Source organism: Salmo salar, chromosome ssa08 (assembly GCF_905237065.1).
Source record: "Salmo salar chromosome ssa08, Ssal_v3.1, whole genome shotgun sequence".
NCBI classification, from domain to species: domain Eukaryota; kingdom Metazoa; phylum Chordata; class Actinopteri; order Salmoniformes; family Salmonidae; genus Salmo; species Salmo salar.
Window position 1 is genome coordinate 1,581,216 of NC_059449.1, and position 23,042 is coordinate 1,604,257.

Genomic DNA, 23,042 nt, shown 5'->3' on the forward strand with positions numbered 1-23,042 from the left:
GATCTGTGTCAGAAATAGAACTGACTTCTATTTTAACCCTTGGCAATGCAGACGAGTGTATGGGTGCAATAATTGAATAATATAGATTTCTAAATTTATTTTGCGTAGTCAGCCTGTTAGTCTAAATGAAATGTGAGATGTAGTGGAGATCAAGTTTATAAATTGCCTTGCTGGGCTGATGAGACAGTTGATTGCACAATCAAATGGAATAGAGTTGGGTTGTCTGTGTGAACACAGCCCAAAAAAACAGGTAGGTATTTTAACGTCATAGATTTAGCCGGTGGTAACTTGTGGAATAGACACTGTCTGGAATGCGGTTTTAACCAATCAGCATTTAGGATTAGACCCAACCGTTGTACAATTAAACATATTACATTTTACAACGTGTGTGTGTGTGTGTGTGTGTGTGTGTGTGTGTGTGTGTGTGTGTCTGTCCTCGGGCCACTACTCTACTACCACATATCTACAACACACAATCCATATGTACTTGTGTGTAGAGTGCATGTGTTAGTATGCGGACTGCAAGGGGTGCACGGATTGCAAGTCTGATTTATTCAATTCTCCATGTCTATATTAAAGGGAACTTCATTTTAATATAACAGGCTTAAATTCAACAATTTCTACTTAAAATGTCAAACGGGCGCAAAATGCACATTTCATGGAACAACTTATTATCTGTTGTAAGATCTTGTCTTAATGGGAAGGAAATACACCTGTTTCCATGATAGCTTTTATGCCTAAATGCGCTGATAGCCTAAGACTTCCGTTGGAATTGTCGTAACATCACAGTTAAAGATGAGTCAACTAGGTCTGTCTCTTTGGCTGTGTTTAGATAAGCAGCCCAATTCTGATTAATTTTTTTCTTCTCTCCACAATTGGTCTTTTGCCGAATCACCTCTGAAAAAGATCTGACTTAAAAAGATATGGTTTGATTGGTCAAAAGACCAATTAGTGGAAAAAAGCTCAGAATTGGGTTGCCTGTGTGAACACAGCCCCAAAAACAATATATCACAATTCCCATGCTTTGTAAAATGTTTAAATTGAGTTTGATCCATGAGTGACTAGGCCGATATGCATACACTAAAGCACCCTGCCCTTCAACTATACTGAACAAAAAAGCAACAATTTCAAAGACTTTACTAAGTTACAGTTCATATAAGGAAATCAGTCACTTGAAATAAATTAATTAGGCCATAATCTATTTCACATGACTGGGAATACAGATATACATCCACTTGTTCACAACGTTGACATCAGCAAACCGTTCGCCCACACAACGCCATACATGTGGTCTGCGGTTGTGAGGCCGGTTGGACATACTGCCAAATTCTCTAAAACGAATATTCAATTCTTTAGCAACAGCTCATGGAACATTCCTGCAGTCAGCATTGTGTGAAAAACCTGCTTATTTTAGTGGCGTTTGATTGGCCCCAGCACAAGGTACACCTGTGTAATGATCATGATTTTTAATCAGCTTCTTGATATGCCTGACATGTGGATGGATTATCTTGGGAAAGAAGAAATGCTCACTAACAGGGATGTAAACAAATTTGTGTACTAAATTTGAGAGAAATAAGCTTTTTGTGCGTATGGAAAATTTCTGGCCTCTTTTATTTCAACCAACCCACTTGCATTTATATTTTTGTTCAGTGTAGATTGGTACTTTATCACAGTTTTGTGTCTTGGTTGACAAGACCCCCCCTTTGTTTTTACTCTGCTGTAGTCACTTTACCCCTACCTACATGTACCAATTACCTCGACTAAACTGTACCCCCGCACATTAACTCGGCACCGGTACCCCGTTTTATAGCATTGTTACTGTTACTTTTTAGTTCATTTTCTACTTTAGTATATTTAGTAAATATTTTCTTAACTCTTCTTGAACTGCATTGTTGGTTAAGGGTTTTTTAAGTAAGCATTTCACGTTAAGGTCTACACTGGCGCATGTGACAAATACAATTTGATTTGATTGCCTGGTCAACGCTTTCAATTAGTGACCCCTAGGCATGCATGTAGCCTAGATACGAAATAATTACATAGGTTGGCCTATAAGCACTATGGAAGTACCTTCTCCTTTCCCTCTGATAAGCATGATGAAATGTGTTATTTTTACCATATACACTGAGTGTACAAAACATAACACCTGCTCTTTCCATGGAATAGACTGAGCAGGTGAAAGCTATGATCCTTTATTGATGTCACTTGTTAAATCCACTTCAATCAGTGTAGATGAAGGGGAGAAGACGGGTTAAAGAATAATTGTTAAGCCTTGAGGCATGAATTGTGTATATGTGCCATTTGAGGATGAATGGGCAAGACGAAATATTTTAGTGCCTTTTAACAGGGTATGGTTAGTAGGTGCCAGGTTCACCAGTTTGTGTCAAGAACTGCAACGCTGCTGGGTTTTTCATGCTCAACAGTTTCCCGTGTGTATCAAGAATGGTCCACCACCCAAAAGGCATCCAGCCAACTTGACACAACTGTGGGAAGCATTGGAGTTAACATGGGACAAGTATCCCTGTGGAACGCTTTCGACACCTTGTAGAGTCCATGCCCCAACGGTGTTCCTAATGTTTGGTATACTCATTGTATATATGGCATATACCTATCCTTTTAGATCTACTCATTGTCTAGAGATATAGGGACTATGGGTAGTGTCAGGACAGGGCCTGTCAATCAACACAATGCCCTTGCACACACAAGATTTGCATCAGGTGGACATACAATAGTCATCTATGACCTCTTGCGCACACCTGGTCTTGCTGCAAAAATCTGAGTGTCATTTTGACATTTAAACAAGTATGGTCCCATAACGTAGGCTACTCCATAACCAGTCAGCTTTGGAGCCTTTCCCAAATGTCGACATTATCTTTTCAAGACAAAATGCTTGCGCCCTAGATTTTTTTTTAAAACAAACAGGACTGGCATTTTTTTACCCAATAAATTACTGGGAGGTTATACATATGAAGTGTGAGACTCTCTTTTGTTTTTATAGCTTTTAAACTTAAAAAACATACGCCTATGCAACATTAACCAATTCAAAACTATTCTGTAGCAATTAGGTTTCTGCAGTAGGCTATAGACCCAATATATTATCACTGCATATTGGCTACACTTGGATTGCCCTGCCAATGCTGTTCCTCAGACTTATTTGAAATTATACTTCAAAATATTAGCTATATGATCACACTGGTAATATACTGGGGAGCCAGTTCCAGCCAACCAGAATGGGGTTTTCCCCACAAAATGGCTTTATTACAGGGGTTGTGATGAGAAGTATTTGTCTAACGGCCCCCCCACCCCTCAGACGATCTCGCAGGTGAGGAGGCCAGTTGTGGAGTTCCTGGGCTGGCGTGGTTACACGTGATCTACGGTTGTGAGGCCAGTTGGACGTACTGCCAAATTCTCTAAAACATAAGCCTATATGTTAGAGAAATGAACATTCAATTCTCTGACAACAGCTCTGGTGGACATTCCTGCAGTCAGCATGCCAATTGCATGCTCTCTCAAAACACGAGACATCTGCAGCATTGTGTTGTGACACAACTGCACATTTTAAAGTGGCCTTTTATTGCCCCAGCACAAGGTGCACCTGTGTAATTATTGTGCTGTTAAATCAGCTTCTTGATATGCCACACCTGTTGGGTGGATGGATTATCTTGGCTAAGCGATGTAAACAAATTTGTGCACAACATTTGAAAGAAATCAGCTTTTTGTTGCATATGGATCTTTGTATTTACTGGACTGATAGCCTGCATCTGATGGTCAGTCTGAGGGAGGGAGGGAGCATCGGTGAGGCTGCCTGTCACCCGACTCACCATCTCTCCGCTGAGAAAACGGGAAACAGTCTTCCAGCTGATAGCAAAACAAACTGAAGTCGCACTGCATTACTTCTGCATCACGCACCAATTCATGTTGTTAGTCCTATGACCAGAGAAAGTGAAATGTTCCTCAATATTAAAAAAGACACAAGCAAATAATAATAAACTTATCGAAAAACTTTGCTATAGTTATTCATTGCAGCTGCAGTGCTGGTTGTAGGCTAGCATTTTATGGCTTATGAAACTGTAGAACAGTGTTGACAGTGCTGAATAACAACTTAAACATCGACTTACTCAAAAACAGCAGCTCTTAGCGGTATTCGTTGAGTCTCTCTAGTCGTTTTTTTGAAATCTCACATTATCAACTTTGCTGTCAGAGGCTTCTTTTTACAGTCTATGGTGCGAGGAAACTGCAGACACGTTGATCTGAGCTATCTGATTGGCCAGCAGTAGGTCTATAGCTGCACTTGATTTGCTCTCTGTGCCTGCCGGGTAGGCAGAGTTCTATCTTTGCCTTCCCGGCGCTAGGGCTGCTGAATCAAGTGCAACTACTGTCACCAGCACAAAAAAATAAAATAGGAACGCAAGGCTTTATCGTTGGGTTTTTACATAAGTACATAATGTACCCATCTACCTGCTTTGAGCGTCAGTGTTGTCATAACGGGCCACCATTCACCTTAGGCGCATTTAGAAAGCTGGTCATTTTGATGTCTTTTTTCATACGGAATTCCTTTTATCCAAAACGGAAATGTTTTAAAAAGTACAAACATAGACGGCAGCTAATTTGTTGATACATTTGGGTTTATGTAAGCCGAACACACTTGATTCATTATTTTTGTCCATTGTTTATTCATTATCAAATACTGACATACTACTAATGCACTGAAATATAAATTTGCACTATAATACAATGATTCAATATAGAAACGATTAGGCTGAACTGTAATTACAAGACAAATATACATTCTTTAACCTGCTATGTCTTGATGTAGTTGTTGTTTTGTAATTTAGTTGCTTTGTTTGCTTGTCTACGTAGGTGGAAGAGCGCAGCAAAGACAGTCTTCCACTGGAAGAGAGGTAAGATCTTCTAATCCCTGATATCCCTTGGTGACCAGAAACCAAGATCCTTGTTATATGTTACTCATTTGTTTCACTCACACCACAACAATCATAGGTGAGAAAAATTGCAGAGAAATAATATCCCGCCATGATCAGAAAGGATTTGCTCCCTGAGTGGAGAGAACAGTCCACTGACAGCGAGAATGAAGAACAGAATATTAAAATGTAGAAATAGTTAAATTAGGATTATGGAAACAAACCACTGCAGCAGTATGCAGTTTAATCGAAGCTCAGATTATGACAGGTGTGCATCTTTCAGATGAGAGAACCAAAGTGGGCGGAAGACAGAAAAGCGGGGCTGGTGTGCAGAGTGGGATAAGATTTGTGTGGTTAAATCATGCATCATTTTGACTTGTCACACACACATACTGTAATGTGTAGCCTACATGTATTCCGATGCATTTATATTGTGTGTATGTATTCATAGAAATTGTCTATGTTGTGTGCATTTATTCATTGTGTACTGAAGGCTATGCCTAGCCTATATGTTGTTAGACACTTGAGTTTCAGAGGGGGTTCTAAGAGGCCCTTATTGGGGCCTTTTCAATATGGTGTGGGGTTTATGTCGGTATGAGTGTGGGGGCGTGAACACGAGTGGGAGAGGGGGGAGAGAGCGAAAGAGCGGCACAGTACTGCATTCCAGACACATTTTAGTACTCCTTTAAAGAAAATGCAGTAGAGGTCCATCTGACCAGACTTTTATGTTTCACTCCAGAATGGGCAGTGTCTCCTTATCGAATAGAACGTTGATATGCAATACATCTTGAAGGCAATTAAATGTGTTCTTGTTACATGAAAGACTGGAAGCATAGATGCCAATAGCTCATTTGAAGTGTTGACCCTGGTGCTGCGTTTAAGATAACAAAATGAATTGGCTTGGCAATGACTGAAGGAGTGAGGACAGGGACTAGTCTCCTAAGTAACGTTCCACATTCAAGCACATTGATACTGTTAATATAGGCCTATTCTTTTGTGTTTTCTGGTTAGCCATAGCACTAGTGACTAGAGAATGACATTACAAGAGTTGACGACAAGTCTGAACTGGGACTTCTTTTGCTATCAAAATTCTTCTTCTAAAGTTCTTTCTGATCTAACATATAGCTGGGATTGTCATGGCAGCCACTGCTGGCAAGCTGCGTACTGCTTGTTAGTGTCAGCTTCTTATAAAAGCCCCCTGACAGTCAAGAAACAGAGCCCTGAGTCTCCTGTGTGTACTCAACTTGTCACTGTGGCACTGTAAGTGACTCCAGTTGCTTGCTCACAACGCCCTAAAATGAATTATGTTTTGTATGGCATTTGATTTATTTTTTATTTAACCTTTATTTAACTAGGCAAGTCAGTTAAGAACAAATTGTTATTTACAATGACTGCCTACCCCGGCCAAACCTGGACGACGCTGGGCCAATTGTGCGCTGCCCTACGGGGCTCCCAATCACGGCCGGATGTGATACAGCCTGGATTCGAACCAGGGACTGTAGTGACGCCTCTTGCACTGAGAGCAGTGCCTTAGACTGCTGCACCACTCTGGAGCCTTACCAGCTAACACGTAGCTAACCTAGCCTACAACTTAGGCAGTTGCTAAAAATGTCCCCCAGTACAAACACACTGGGAAGGTGTTGATTCCTTGGACAGGGCTAACATTCAACAACACTAAATTGAATTTTATGCTAAACAGTGCTGCGCTCCTCAGCGCAATGGTAGCAAAATGCAGTGGTGTAAAGTACTTAAGTAAAAATACTTTGAACTACTAAAGTGGTTTTTTGGAGTATCTGTACTTTACTTTTACTTCACTACATTCCTAAAGAAAATAATATGCTTTTTACTCTATACATTTTTCCTGACACCCAAAAGTACTCATTACATTTTGACAGGAAAATGGTCCAATTCACACACTCATCAAGAGAATATCCCTGGTCATCCCTACTGCCTCTGATCTGAAGGATGAACACAAATGCTTCGTTTGTAAAAAATTGTGGTTTGTTAATGTAAGGAATTTCAAGTGGTTTATATTTTTACTATTGATACGCAAGTACATTTTAGCAATTCCATTTACTTTTTATACTTTTTAAGTATATTTAAAACCAAATACTTTTAGACTTTTACTCAAGTAGTATTTTACTGGGTGACTTTCACTTTTACTTGAGTCATTTTCTATTAAGGTATCTTTTTATTTTTAATATGACAATTGAGTACTTTTTCCACCACTGGCAAAATGCCCATCTAATGACTTCCTACAATCTCCCTATCAGTAGCTAATATGAGCTAACTGGATGCACCATTGATTTTAGCTTCAAATAGCTGTTGATTGATTTCCTCAGGCACAATCCCTCTAGACCCAGTGTGGAAGTGTCTCTGAGCCCAGAGAAGTGATAGGTAAATGGGGACAGGTAGGGCTGGTTGAATCCCCTCCGGGACCGAAGGCTCCAGGGCCTGGATTATTGTACCTCTTGACACAAAGTGCCATCACTCTTCTCCCACCTGGAGAACAGGCTGGAGATGGGGGCAGTGGGACAGGGGCCAATGACCTTGTTGTGTGTGTGTGTGTGTGTGTGTGTGTGTGTGTGTGTGTGTGTGTGTGTCAGGGTTTGCGTTAACAAACAATTGCCGGGTTTTGCCCCAAAAATTGTAATGAAAAGCTCATAGATAAAACTGTTGCCGGCCAAAATGCCTGGGAGAAAAAAAATCCCATTGCAAGATGATGCTTTTTATTCATTGATGGACTAATCAGTCGATGTAAATACATTTGACCGTCATGCTTATCGGTCTATAGTAGAGGTCGACCGATTAATCGGAATGGCCGATTAAATTAGGGCCGATTTCAAGTTTTCATAACAATCGGTAATCGGTATTTTTGGCCACAATTTTTTTATATTTTTTTTAATGTATTTATTTATTTTTACCTTTTATTTAACTAGGCAAGTCAGTTAAGAACACATTCTTATTTTCAATGACGGCCTAGGATCGGTGGGTTAACTGCCTTGTTCAGGGGCAGAACGACAGATTTTTACTTTGTCAGCTTGGGGATGCAACCTTATGGGTAACTAGTCCAACGCTCTAACCACCTGCTTTACGTTGCACTCCACGAGGAGCCTGCCTGTTACGCGAATGCAGTAAGAAGCCAAGGTAAGTTGCTAGCTAGCATTAAACTTATCTTATAAAAAACAATCAATCAATCATAATCATTAATTAACTACACATGGTTGATGATATTACTAGTTTATCTAGCCAGTCCTGCGTTGCATATAATCGATGTGGTGCGCATTCGCGAAAAAGGACTGTCTTTGCTCCGACGTGTACCTAACCATAAACATCAATGCCTTTCTTAAATCAATACACAAGTATATATTTTTAAACCTGCATATTTAGTTAACATTGCCTGCTAACATGAATTTCTTTTAACTAGGGAAAATGTGTCACTTCTCTTGCAAACAGAGTCAGGGTATATGCAGCAGTTTGGGCCGCCTGGCTCGTTGCGAACAGTGTGAAGACTATTTCTTCCTAACAAAGACAGCCGACTTCGCCAAACGAGGGATGATTTAACAAAAGCGCTTTTGCGAAAAAAAAGCACAATCGTTGCACGACTGTACCTAACCATAAACATCAATGCCTTTCTTAAAATCAATACACAGAAGTATATCTTTTTAAACCTGCATATTCAGCTAAAAGAAATCCAGGTTAGCACGCAATATTAACCAGGTGAAATTGTGTCAGTTCTCTTGAGTTCCTTGCACGCAGAATCAGGGTATATGCAACTGTTTGGGCCGCCTGGATCATTGCAAACTAATTTTCCAGAATTTTACGTAATTATGACATACATTGCACAACCTCCAATGTTAACAGGAACATTTAGACTTATGGATGCCACCCGTTAGGTAAAATACGGAACGGTTCCGTATTTCACTGAAAGAATAAACGTGATAGTTTCCGGATTCGACCATATTAATGACCTAAGGCTCGTGTTTCTGTGTGTTATTATGTTATAATTAAGTCTATGATTTGATAGAGCAGTTTGACTGTGCGATGGTAGGCACCAGCAGGCTCGTAAGCGTTCATTCAAAATAGCACTTTTGTGCGTTTTGCCAGCAGCCCTTTGCAATGCATTGCGCTGTTTATGACTTCAAGCCTATCAACTCCCAAGATTAGGCTGGTGTAACCGATGTGAAATGGCTAGCTAGTTAGCCGGGTGCGCGCTAATAGCGTTTCAAACGTCACTCACTCTGAGACTTGGAGTAGTTGTTTCCCCTTGCTCTGCATGGGTAACGCTGCTTCGAGGGTGGCTGTTGTCGATGTGTTCCTGGTTTGAGCCCAGGTAGGAGCGAGGAGAGGGGCGGAAGCTATACTGTTACACTGGCAATACTAAAGTGCCTATAAGAACATCCAATAGTCAAAGGTATATGAAATACAAATCGTATAGAGAGAAATAGTCCTATAATAACTACAACCTAAAGCTTCTTAACTGTGAATATTGAAGACTCATGTTAAAAGGAACCACCAGCTTTCATATGTTCTCATGTTCTGAGCAAGGAACTTAAACGTTAGCTTTCTTACATGGCACATATTGCACTTTTACTTTCTTCTCCAACACTTTGTTTTTGTATTATTTAAACCAAATTGAACATGTTTCATTATTTATTTGAGGCTAAATTGATTTTATTGATGTATTATATTAAGTTAAAATAAGTGTTCATTCAGTATTGTTGTAATTGTCATTATTACAAATAAATCGGCCGATTAATCGGCAGCGGCCTTTTTGGGCCGCCAATAATCGGTATCGGTGTTGAAAAATCATAATCGGTCGACCTCTAGTCTATAGGTATAATTTGTATGTAGAAGGACTGAGGAGATCAGTTCTGGTGAAGGACATTCTACCCCAAAATGAATTAAAATAAGGTATTTAAGATAGAATTTCCCCCTCCCAGAAATTAGCCGAATAACACATTGGTAAAATTATTTTAACATATTGGGCCATGTACAGTATATGCATGGTCCATATTATCAGGTATGCTATAAATAGTCTGAAGCATGGGGTTGCCTATCTGAATTTACCCTATTGGACTAATCATTAGCCAAATCTCAAATGTGATCTTTTAACTAGTTATTATCATGTTTATGAATTGTATGTCCCAAAAACTTGCATTAACACTGAATATAATGTAGGCCTACCTGTTAGGGTAACTTTGGGTAACTCGCCACCTGGGGTAAAAAGCCTGTACTTCTCACAGAAACCGCTTCATATCACAACTTTTCCCTCAACCAAAAATATTATGTCTCATCACAATTCAAGTCATTCAAAATAAATTATTTTAAGGTATAGAGGCATTGTACCCCAAGTCACCCTACAATTGACCGGTGATACATTTAGCCCCACTCTCCCCTATGCACTCACTGCGAATTGTGGAGCGGTGCTTAACCATGCTTATGTTAAAAAACCTGGGTTTAAAATGGCGCAGTTCGCGCATATTTATGAGTTGAGAAATAAATAAAGTACAAATGGAAAGCTGGCATTCCCCTTTTTTTAACAAAGCCATTAAAACTGCTGTTTTTCGCGATTGCAAGAATTGTTGTGCATTGACTGCTTGTCAGAATGCTAATGTTTCCCTCCCTATGGCACTTATAACATGAATGCGCCACGAGAGGAATATTTATCTACACAGTAAATGTAAGTGTTCAATTTTAACACTGTCAGCGAGTACGTATGGTCACACTCTACACAGAGTAAAAAGTACACTGATCAAAGTGTTACATTTCTAGTGTTGATTTAACACCGAGGAGTGCAAAAAGTTAACACTACACTGGCCGGTGTTGTTCAAATTTAACACTAAGAGGTCATCAACACAGTGTTTATAGTGACACTCACTAGTGTTGATTCAAGTTGACTGCAATTAGAGTAAAAGTGTTTACTCTAGAGTGTTAATTTATTTACTCTTCCCCCATGTAAATGGAAATTATATTTTGTAAAAGCATTTGGAATTTAACAAACTCAAGCAAAGCTGTTTCAACATCAAATGTTTATTATGACCAAACCATAAGTCTCAGCCCTGGCTTAAACTGTTATCAAGTGGCAGTAGAATGTAGTCAAAAGCATACCTTGCTCCATATGACATGAGCAAAAGGTTTGTGGTACATGATGTCATTTACATGAAATACCTTGCATGGTGGAGTTCACTTCAAAACAACTTTAAATGCATGCAAATGATCATCAAAACATAAGGTTTCAAGGGCTGACCCAACCAAGAACAATAGCCTTAATTTTGTAAAATACTGGCATTTCAATGAGTCCTTCACCACATATGACCAAATCAAGACGATAGTCTGTACCATGGTGCTTTACCCATTTAACTGACTAAACATTTGCGTGCACTCAGACATTCAACTTTGCAGCAATGTCATGACCTTCTTTCAGGTCATTGAGCCCTGACATCTTTCTTGGACCTAAAGATAGTCTATCCTGGCTGAAAGTTTCCCAATTATATGCCATGTAATTTTGGTGTTTCTTGGCTAAGGTCATAGTGACATTCTTAAAACTCTTCAGTTACTTCATGAAGAAATGTTTTGCCTCGTAGCGCATGCACCCCGAGTGAAGAATGGGCCCAATATTCCTTATACAACGAGGATAATGTATCATGAAGTGGTGTTTCGGTAACAGATTTCTATCAGGAAACAAATACTTGAAAAGCCTATGATGTTCAGCAATTAAGTGCTTCAGATGGATAGTCATGCCCTCTTAGTATAAGAGAGAACACAATATTTACAATTTGTAGTAGTAACAGGAGCAGCTGCCAGTATTTATCATCTTTCTGTACCAGATCACCAAATATCAATGGCAAATTGCAGAGACACCAAGACTGAATAGCATTTAGACCCAAATCATTGCTCCCATCATCCAATTTGACTGCAGGTGGACGATTCCTCTTCTCTGTGTAGCCATAGTTAAATGAATGAACTCTACCATCCACATCTTTAGCAGTCAAAGTTGGCTTGTATATAGTGTAACACAAGTTTTACCTCATTGTGCAACTCCTAAAATGTCATGCATTATATCAACAGAAAAATTGTCTGTAGTATTGAAGTACTGCAGAGTTAAATAAGCAAGCATGCTTTACACCGTACACATGAGGTAGTGTTGGGTTTGACAATGGTCTGAGTGCATGTGTTTTGTTCGTAAAGTCACTCTTGGGTCATGCTCAGAGAACACAGTTTGAAATTCCACTTTCTCAGTGAGGCAAAAACGGAAACAATAACGAGCACTAAATGATTCCACAAAACCAAACAGGCAATCTATACCAAGATTAGGGAACTTCAATACCCTCAGTCTCAAGCACTTTCAAATCGCTTACTATTGGCTCAAGAATGGAATCAAATCCATAACTTTTAAGGTCCTGGGTGTTGAAGAGTGCATGAGTGAATATTTACCAAAATGTAATTAAACTTTGCGGTAAAATTTCTCAAAGTAAAGTATATACCTCCCAACTTGTGAATACCCTTTTTTGATCCCAATGGATTAGCAGTCTCAAAGTCATCATAAGAGTTGAATTTGCAATGCATTTTTCTTTATTAGAAAAGAGAGGATGTCTATTAATTTATAGTCCATCTTTAAAATTGTGCCCTGAGTTAAACATGCCACTTGTTTGGGTTCTTCAAATTTGACTGCAATGTCTCGAGAATTGGAACGTAAGAAAATTGATCAGTTATGACTATTTGATCATAAGTTCCAGTAGTTTTGTTCTATTGTCAAATCTAACACCAATGACTTCAACTGGTTGAACTGTTCCTCATTTTTGTGTGAAATAAGCACTTTGTTTTGATACCAAATTCAACCATGTGAAAGGATTTTCAAAATCCTGAAAAGAATGTTGGATTTTTGACAGTTTCTGTGTCTTTTCAAGATATAAACTCAGCAGAAAAAGAAATGTTCTCACTGTCAAGTGAGTATATTTTCAGCAAACTTAACATGTGTAAATATTTGTATGAACATAACAAGATTCAACAACCGAGACAAACTGAACAGGTTCCACAGACATGTGACTAACATATGGAATAATGTGTCCCTGAACATGGGGGGGGGGGGGGGGTAAAAATCTAAGGTAACAGTCAGTATCTTGTGTGGCCACCAGCAGCATTAAGTACTGCAGTGCATCTCCTCATGGACTGCACCAGATTTGCCAGTTCTTGCTGTGAGATGTTACCCCACTCTTCCACCAAGGCACCTGCAGGTTCAAGGACATTTCTGGGGGGAATGGCCCTAGCCCTCCCCCTCCGATCCAACAGGTCCCAGACGTGCTCAATGGGATTGAGATCTGGGCTCTTCGGTGGCCATGGCAGAACACTGACATCCCTGTCTTGCAGGAAATCACGCACAGAATGAGCAGTATGGCTAGTGGCATTGTCATGCCAGGATGAGCCTGCAGAAAGGGTACCACATGAGGGAGGAGGATGTCTTCCCTGGAACACACAGAGTTGAGATTGCCTGCAATGACAACAAGCTCAGTCCGATAATGCTGTGACACACCGCCCAAGACCATGACGGACCCTCCAACTCCAAATCGATCACGCTTCAGAGTACAGGCCTCGATGTAACGCTCATTGTTGCCATCCTGTACCTGTCCCGCAGGTGTGATGTTCAGATGTACCGATCCTGTGCAGGTGTTGTTACACGTGGTCTGCCACTGCGAGGACGATCAGCTGTCTGTCCTGTCTTCCTGTAGCACTGTCTTAGGTATCTCACAGTACAGACATTGAAATGTATTGCCCTGGCAACATCTACAGTCCTCATGCCTCCTTGCAGCATGCCTAAGGCACGTTTACGCAGATGAGCAGGGACCCTGGGCATCTTTCTTTTGGTGTTTTTCAGAGTCAGTAGAAAGGCCTCTTTAGTGTCCGAAGTTTTCATAACTGTGACCTTAATTGCCTACCGTCTGTAAGCGTTTTAACGACCGTTCCACAGGTGCATGTTCATTAATTGTTTATGGTTCATTGAACAAGCATGGGAAACAGTGTTTAAACCCTTTACAATGAAGATCTGGGAAGTTATTTGGATTTTTACGAATTATCTTTGAAAGACAGAGTCCTGAAAAAGGGACATTTTCTTTTTTTGCTGAGTTCACATGTAAGAGGGTTCACTTTAGTTTGACCTTGTATCTCTTGAACTGCTTCTTCCATGGAAGAGTTTGTTGGTATACCAGTAGCGCAGCGGTCTAAGGCAATGCATCTGTGCTAAAGGCGTCACTACAAACACCATAGTTCGAATCCAGGCTGTATCACAACCGGCCATGATTGGGAGTCTCATAGGGAGGCGCACAATTGGCCCAGCGTTGTCTGGGCTTGGCCGGTGTAGGCAATCATTGTAAATGGGAATCTGTTTTTAACTGACTTTCCTAGTTAAATAAAAAAATAGAAACTAAATACTTATTCATAGCTGCCTTTTTTTAGGTTCCTGTTCGATATTCTTAGTAATTATTTTTTCACCTTTGAGAAGCCATCGTTTATGCTAAAGCAATGAAATCTGTTTACAATGTAATGTAGTGTGCTCGGTGAGTCTCGTCTCTTGAGCCAGGTAGCAATAGTTTGCATTACACACAAGATTTTACGCCTTGCTTTGTCCCACCCAGGTCAACTGCATATCCCTGGAAAGCTTATCTCATTGGCTACAAGACTGTCAAATACACGACAACAATCTGCTTGACCACATTTTAGTCTGAGTTCTACAAGGGCACATTCCATGCATCAACTTGAAATGCCTCATGAGCAAGTTGGTACTTCCATGACTAGCATGGCAAACAAAACATATCATCATAAATTAATCTGCATTAGTGCAGGAGTCTAGCTTTGAGCTCAGCAACCCTTGGAGTCACCTTAACCTTCCCAATGTCTAGGTTGTATACAGTTGTGTGTATGAAGGTGCACATGTTGCGCAGCCTTGTATTGTAAGCAGTACCAAAAGCAAAGTGAGTCTTTGAAAAGCTCATCGAAGGCACCAAGAGCGCTCGTTGACTTGCAAGGCTCGCTTGTCCAGGATGATGAAGTAAGGCTCGCTTGTCCAGGATGATAAAGTAAGCATGGATGCTGCTCTTCCTGGTCCCGACTGCAATAAGATATGGTTGGCGGCTCAGGTCAATCACATCAAGGTGCTCCTGGATACTGGTTCCTGCCTGAAGATGACAAAAACAAACACCATCCTTAGTTCATCATAACAGCTGCAGCACTGTCCATGAATAACCTTTTGGAATATCACAAGATGCTGTTCAGCTTGGGATGCAGACATCTTTGCATGGTCTTTTGCGGCCTTGTGATGAATGGGGGAATGAAATGGAGGAAAGGTTACCGTCCCATTCTAAACAAAGAGATCCTGATTTAAAATGGCAAATTCCATCATCAGTTACATTAACATTTCAGAGTTATTTGAAATATAAATTATGATCACTGGGAGACTAGTCAGGATTGAGGCAAAGATGAACAGAGCAAAGTACTGAGAGATCCTTGATGAAAACCTGCAGTAGTGGTAGCCCTCTAGTAAGACTATCTTGTAGGGGCATTGAATATGCCTGCCACCCAATTCCACTGCGCGCTGATACGTTTTTGAACCGGGACAGCGACCCATATCCAACACAGGAGAAAGCCATTTGTTAGAAAATTATATTTTTATTTGCACCCTTGTTCTAACATAATATAACCATATAGAATTTCAGAAGCACGTCATAGAGTGATGGACTGTGCCATCCCCACGGCTTCCACAATGGATCAGTCAACTCAGACAGGCTCGAATCAGACAGGTATCTTGTACACCAGGATTTGTTTTTTTTTGCTACTGCTTGACTAAAATCTCTTGACCAACAGCCTATCGACCAAACAATCGACCAGTCAACTAAATGGGGTCAGCCCTAACCCACATCCATCATTTTAGGTTCTGGGTAAAAAAAAATAGAATGCATAGTCTCAGCTATCTTCCTGCATTGCGCATATTGCAATTGCCAGGAAGATTTTTGTTTGTTAGCTAGTTTTGTTATTATTAAATGGTGGTAACACCAACTTTACCAACCTGTTGCATCTTGCTGTGTCAGCATCTGAGGGCCAGGAGTTTTCTGAACCCAAGTGATGTCTTATCAATAGGGCCTGGAGTTTTTCCTCTTCAGTTCTTCCTGATCAGGTCACGTGATTAGGGAAACTTTCTGGCTCTATGCTATACACTCTACAGCATCTCTACACAAGGTGTAGAGATGCTGTAGAGTGAACAGCTGACCAATTTTCTCGGCTGGTCCTCACCTCTTTCCCTTGAAGCATGTTTGTCAGGTTAACTGGTTCAAATAAGGTCACCGCTAATGTTTGCTTTTTTGCTTTATTCAAGATCAAATGACAACCAAACATAACTTATTTCTGCACTGTGTTTGTGGACAAAACATAGTCTGGGGCACACAGCATGCTTGCTGAGAAGGTGAATTTTGCCAGGGGCTGTGGCTTTTTATTGAAAATAAACACACAGCCTCGTGCAAGGGCAGCTCTGAGCTCTCCTCCTTCAACAACCAGTAGACCTATATAAAGCCACCTGACTGTGTGTTTCTGAGAGTGAGGGAGCGTGTGTGTGTGTCGTCATCCTAAAAGGTTTGCTTGTTAATATTTTACCATTGTAAACCAGTTTACAAGTTCTTTAGGGAAAGTTAGATTTGCATAGCTCCTCTTTATAACTTAGTAGCCTACATTCATAGCCATAAACACATGTATTTGCTTGTAATATGTATCAAGTAGCCTATTACATAAACAAAACCTTTTGCTTCATTGTTGACTAACCCCATCTCAATTACTCATTTTTCGTTGACAGATGGATAGTGGATTGAGATACTGGTAGTTAAAATGCTGGTAGTTCAAAGAAAGAGGGGAGATTTGACTCCCTCCTCCTTTCAGACGAAAAAGTGTACGGTGATCAACAATGCCCGAGTTTGATCTGTCCCTACTCCTTTGCAGAATCACATATTAGCTGTCAGCCACCATTGCAGAGTCAAGCGCCCAAACGCTGATGGCCCTGCCACAGCTTTTTCCTCAGAGCAACAACCTCATTGACCTTTCACCAAAAATAATATTGCGATATTGTCAAAACGATATGACAGGGGTCTCCAACAGGTCGATCACGAGCTACCAGTAGCTCGCCAAACAATTCTGAAAGTGCATGCAATTGTTATGCATTCCACCACAAACTGTCATTAACAAATCTCACAAGTATCAGACACCGTAAGCTCCCAGCTACTATCTAATCAACGCAACATTGACATTATCCCATGCCTGTTAGCCACTATTGGCTTAAAAGTCCAACCTTACACAATGTCTGCCAATTACTTTCCAGCAATATTGCCCGTCTGTGTGATGCGTGCATTTTTTGATCACTCCGTATGTAGCCAGTTGATGTGTTAAGTCTTTTGGGTTGACAAATACTTTCGTCAAAACCTTATCAATTAAATGTTAACTGCATATTAGGCTTACCTGGCAGAAGTATATCATGAGTAAGTATATAATTTGTAACAGAACCATCACTAGTGTCACGTATACTCCCTCCGGCGCTCGAGGTCGTCAGGCTGCTCATTATTACGCACACCTGTCACCATCGGTACGCGCATCATCAGACTCACCTGGACTCAATCATCTGCCTGATTACCTTCCCTATATATGTCACTCCCTTTGGTTCTTTCCCTAGGCCTTATTGATCCTCTGTTTGTTAAGATGCTACTGTTATGTTGTCTCGTTCAGTGTATGTTGTTTTATTAAACGTTTCACCTGCACCTGCATCTCGACTAACGCCTCAAAGGGGAGCATCTGAGTTATTTTTGTTTTTTTGTGAGTGTATGTGACGTTGGGTCCGGGTGCCGCTCCCGGATTAACAGGGGATGCCTCAGCTGGCTCGTCAGGTTTACAATACCGGTTGTGCCGAGTCTACCAAGGATGCCTCAGCGAGCTTGTCAGGCTCCCGCATCCCCGGCCGGCTCGTCAGGCTCCCGCATCCCCGGCCGGCTCGTCAGGCTCCCGCATCCCCGGCCGGCTCGTCAGGCTCCCGCATCCCCGGCCGGCTCGACAGGCTCCCTCGCCCCTGCAGAAGCGACCAGCCCGCTCCTGGTCCTCGGGACCATCCCTCTGGTCGGCGTCCTGTGGCTGTGCGTCAGGGAGGGGGTACTGTCACGTATACTCCCCCTCCGGTGCTCGAGGTCGTCAGGCTGCTCATTATTACGCACACCTGTCACCATAGTGATGTGCATCATCAAACTCACCTGGACTCAATCACCTGCTTGATTATACCTTCCCTATATATGTCACTCCATTTGGTTCTTTCCCTAGGCGTTATTGTTTCTGTTTCATGTCTGTACGCTCTTCGTGTTTCTTTCCATGTTTTATTTATTATTACATTTTCACTCTCTGTACTTGCTTCCCGACTCCCAGCATACACGTTACAACTAGACCGGCACATTAGACAGCACTTTCCTCACTTGCTATGTATGCCATTAAAGGGGAATCATGAAAAAAAATCGACATTTGTTTTTCTCCCCACCCCTCCAAAAAAAATGGATGTATTCTGATGAGATTTAAGCTTTGACAGAACATCCAATTTTGTTTGTCTATGAACAATTGTAATTTTTAAGATTTAAATACGAAACTGAGAACATAATTTTGGAAAATATATCACAGATTTTAGTTGTTTATAAACCATTATTTTACCAGGTATATTGACAGAACATAGTTTGTTCTCTTGTACACTTATTTGAAAACTAGAATAAAATGATTAGCGCAAGACAAGTGTAATATTCATATGTGAATACATACTGGATTATAATTGGATGCATTTTACCGCCGTATCCTACTGTGCAGTGATTGGTTAAGACCACCCAGACGGTTAGGCCATCTTCAGTTGATCGTGGTTGGAGATAGGCGAACATGCAGTTGTAGCTAGTTAATAAAGAGTTATGTTAAGAAACATCCTGTAGTTCTGCGTTTTATTATTTGTACAAAGCGTACAAAACAAGACATGGTGTCAGAGTAAATGGTCTTAAAAGATGGATTTTTCTGGAGTTCCTTCACCTCGAATGGACTGGGAGTCTACAAACTTACCCGATGCATGGCGTAAGTACAAACAGCATGTGGAGCTAATGTTCACGGGTCCTCTGAAGGCAAGAGGAAAAGTGTAGCTACCTGCTCCTCTGGATCGGTGAAAAAAGGAGAGATATTTACAACACATGGACACTTACCGAGGCTGAATCAAAGGTACTGAAAACATACTACGATCATTTTGAAGCATATGTTGTGCCGAAGATTAATACAATTTTCGCTAGGTACAAATTCCATGAGAAAGTACAGGGAGCTAGCGAGTCTTTTGAACAGTTTGTGACTGAGCTGTGTCTGCTTGTGAAAGACTGTGATTATGCAAACAAGGATGAGATGGTCAGGGACCGTATTGTATTTGGAATACACTCACCGCGAGTGAGAGAGAAACTTTTGAATGTTGGGTCTGAGCTAACGCTGGACAAAGCTATCGACATAGCCAGATCTCACGAGCTAGCACAGGCTCAGATGAAAACCATTTCGCGCCGCAGCACGAGCGCATCACGTGAACAAGCAGTGCACGCAGTCAGGCAGACATCAAAGCACACCTCCGGTACCCAGAGAGAGCGTTTCAGAACGGAGAGAGACATAACTCCAAAACAGAGCGACACAGACTCAAAACGCCCCAAAACATGTGGATATTGTGGATACAAAGTGCATGGCGAACAAGGAAATTGCCCAGCTAAAGGCAAACAGTGTACTAAATGTGGTAAATGGAATCACTTTGCAAAAGTGTGCAGAGCTTACCGTGGAAAAACAGTACACACAGTGAGTGAAGATGAAATGTCAATCAAAGAGTCAAATGATGATGAACTGTTTATTGATTCAGTGACACAGAAAAGTCACATATCAGAGACAGAGCAAGCCTTTGCTGACATTGAGATAGGAACACAAGGCACAAAGCTAAAGTTCAAACTAGACACTGGTGCACAAGTAAACATTATTCCTCTGAATAAGTACCGCAGCTTGACATCTGAGTGCGAGCTACAGCCCACCATGCGCAGACTGACTGGTTATGGTGGTGAACAGCTCCCAGTAAAAGGCACATGCACTTTCAAATGCAAATACAAGGAAAGTGACATGATGTTGGACTTTTTACGTTGTTGACACTAGAGCACCTGCAGTGCTAGGTCTTAAAGCATGTTTAGACATGGACCTCATCAAGCTAGTTTTATCAGTAACAGCACCAGTAGAGACAGGAAATGTACTGGAGGAGTTTGCTGATGTCTTTACAGGAATAGGATTATTCCCAGGAGAATGTACCATTCACCTTGACCCAGACGCAACCCCTGTGGTCTACCCCCCGAGAAAGATTCCCCTTGCTCTCCGTGCCTGTCTGAAGAAAGAGTTGGAGAGCATGGAGCAATCTGACATAGTCACCAAGGTTACAGAACCGACCGACTGGGTAAACGCGTTAGTGGTGGTGGAGAAACCACGCACAGGCAAGCTCCGAGTATGCCTCGACCCAAGAGACTTGAACAAGGCTATCAAACGGCCCCATTACCCTTTACCGACGCTAGATGGTATCACACACAAGCTAGCGGGAGCACACTACTTCAGTGTCATGGACGCTAGATCAGGCTACTGGGCTATCAAGCTCACAGAAGAGTCATCTAAGCTCACAACATTCAACACACCGTTTGGACGCTACAGGTTCCGTCGCCTGCCTTTTGGGATTATCTCAGCCCAAGACGAGTTTCAGCGAAAGATCGACGAAGTGTACGAAGGCCTCGACGGAGTTGTGGCAATTGTGGATGACATCCTTGTCTATGGTCGAACCAAAGAGGAGCACGACCGAAACCTCCGCGCGATGCTGCAAAGATCCCGCGAGAGAGGAGTCCGGCTCAACCCAGAGAAGAGCACAGTCGGCGCTACAGAGGTCAGCTACTTCGGACATCTTCTCACAGCGAATGGAATCAAGCCAGATCCACAGAAGATCTCAGCCATAAAAGAAATGGAGCCACCAAAAAAACGTGCAGAGCTGGAAACAGTGCTTGGCATGGTCAACTACTTATCCAAGTTCGCACCCAGCCTCTCCAATGCTAATGCACCCCTGCGTCAACTGCTAAAGCAGTCCAGTGAGTTTCTCTGGGACAAGCAACACGACATTTCCAGAATGTGAAAGACTTGATCACGAGAGAACCAGGACCAATCCTTGCCTACTACGACCCCAACAAAGAGCTCAGACTCCAAGTGGACGCGTCGAAGTATGGACTAGGTGCAGTGCTACTGCAAGAAGGAAAGCCCATCGGCTACGCTTCCAAATCTCTCACAGACTGTGAAATCAACTACGCTCAAATCGAAAAGGAGCTCTATGCCATTCTGTTCGGATGTAAACGTTTCCATCAGTACGTATATGGACGACAAGTCATTGTGGAATCCGACCACAAGCCCCTTGAGTCAATCATGAGGAAACCACTAGCTGCAGCCCCGCCAAGGCTACAGAGAATGATCCTTCAACTACAAAAATACGACTTCACAGTCACTCACCGTCCAGGCAAAGACATCCCTGTCGCAGACACATTCTCCAGGAAGTTTCTTACCTACAAGGACAGCAGCCTCAGTGAAGGCATGGACATGCAAGTACACACTGTGTACAGCAACTTACCAGTTAGTGACACGAAACTGAAGGAGATCCAAGCAGAAACAGAAAAGGACTCTCAACTCACACAGCTGAGGGAAGTCATACAGGATGGATGGCCTGAGGAGAGGAGAAAATGCCCTCAGAGCGTCTCAGAATTCTGGAACCATCGTGATGAACTATCACAGATCAACGGAATCATTTTCAAAGGAGAGAAAATCATTATTCCTACCAGTCTCAGAGAAGAGATTTTGACAAAGATCCATGCTGGACACATGGGCATGGAAAAGTGCAAACAGAGAGCACGGGACATTATGTTTTGGCCTGGAATGTGCAAACAAAGAGAGGACATTGTTGGTAGATGCGCCATCTGTCTTGAACGACGCCCCTCAAACACCAAAGAGCCAATGTTACCTCACTGTATCCCAGACCGACCCTGGCAGGTCGTGGCAACCGATCTGTTCACCTGGAACAACGAGGACTACATTGTAACAGTGGACTACTACAGCAGATACTTCGAACTCGACAAGCTTCACAGCACCACATCTGCAGCTGTGATACACAAGCTGAAAGCAGCCTTTGCCAGGCATGGCATTGTAGAGACTTTAATATCTGACAATGGGCCCTGTTACAAATCAAATGAGTTTGAATCCTTCACAAAAGCATGGGAGTTCACACGTCACCACAAGCCCACATTACCCTCAAAGTAATGGCCTTGCTGAAAAATCTGTGCAGATTGCTAAATCACTCATGGACAAAGCAAAAGCAGACAAGAGAGACCCCTACCTCAGTCTCCTTGAATACCGCAACACTCCAGTTGACAACTTCAAATCACCAGCCCAGCTGTTGATGAGCCGCAGACTTCGCTCAACCCTTCCCAGCACCAACCAGCAGCTGCAACCTGAGGTCGTCAGCTACAAGGAAATGCATGGAAAACGTGCACAGAGACAACAACAACAAAAGCGATACTACGACAGGTCAGCTAGACCACTGCCACCACTGATCGACGGAGAGTCAGTTAGAATCCAGGAGCATGGCCTCTGGAAACCAGCAGTCGTCATCCAGCCAGCTGACACTGAACGTTCATATCATGTCCGCACAGCAGAAGGAGCAGTGTACCGCCGCAATCGTCGTCACTTACTGAACACAAAAGAACAACACACTGATGAGATGAACTGTTCCCCTGAAAGAGAACGTGATGGACTAAACACACATACAGCACAATATACACCACACTTACCTGCAACACCACGAGCTGTTGACTGACACAGAAGCATGCTCAACATCATATCGCACAAGGTCAGGAAGAGAGGTCAAGCCCAGAGCTGTCCTCGACTTGTGAAATGTCAAAGGGTGTAGGCGGATCGCTGCCCTAAAAGAGTTCCAGACTGTAAACTTGTTATTGAAAGTTCACTTGACATGCTTTGGTATTGTATTTGTTTGAAATG

The 23,042-nt window shown here is 41.9% G+C and overlaps 1 protein-coding gene across 3 annotated transcripts in view; it reads left to right on the forward strand.

The window, feature by feature from the left end:
- The window catches only part of LOC106610024 (transmembrane protein 131-like), a 124,886-nt gene that overhangs the window by 16,134 nt on the left and 85,710 nt on the right, over nucleotides 1-23,042 (forward strand). For all 3 annotated transcript variants that reach the window (XM_014209131.2, XM_014209134.2, XM_014209132.2), the window contains exon 3: nucleotides 4,858-4,898. In XM_014209131.2, coding sequence (XP_014064606.1) covers nucleotides 4,858-4,898 — 41 coding nt within the window. The remainder of the gene's footprint in view (nucleotides 1-4,857; nucleotides 4,899-23,042) is intronic.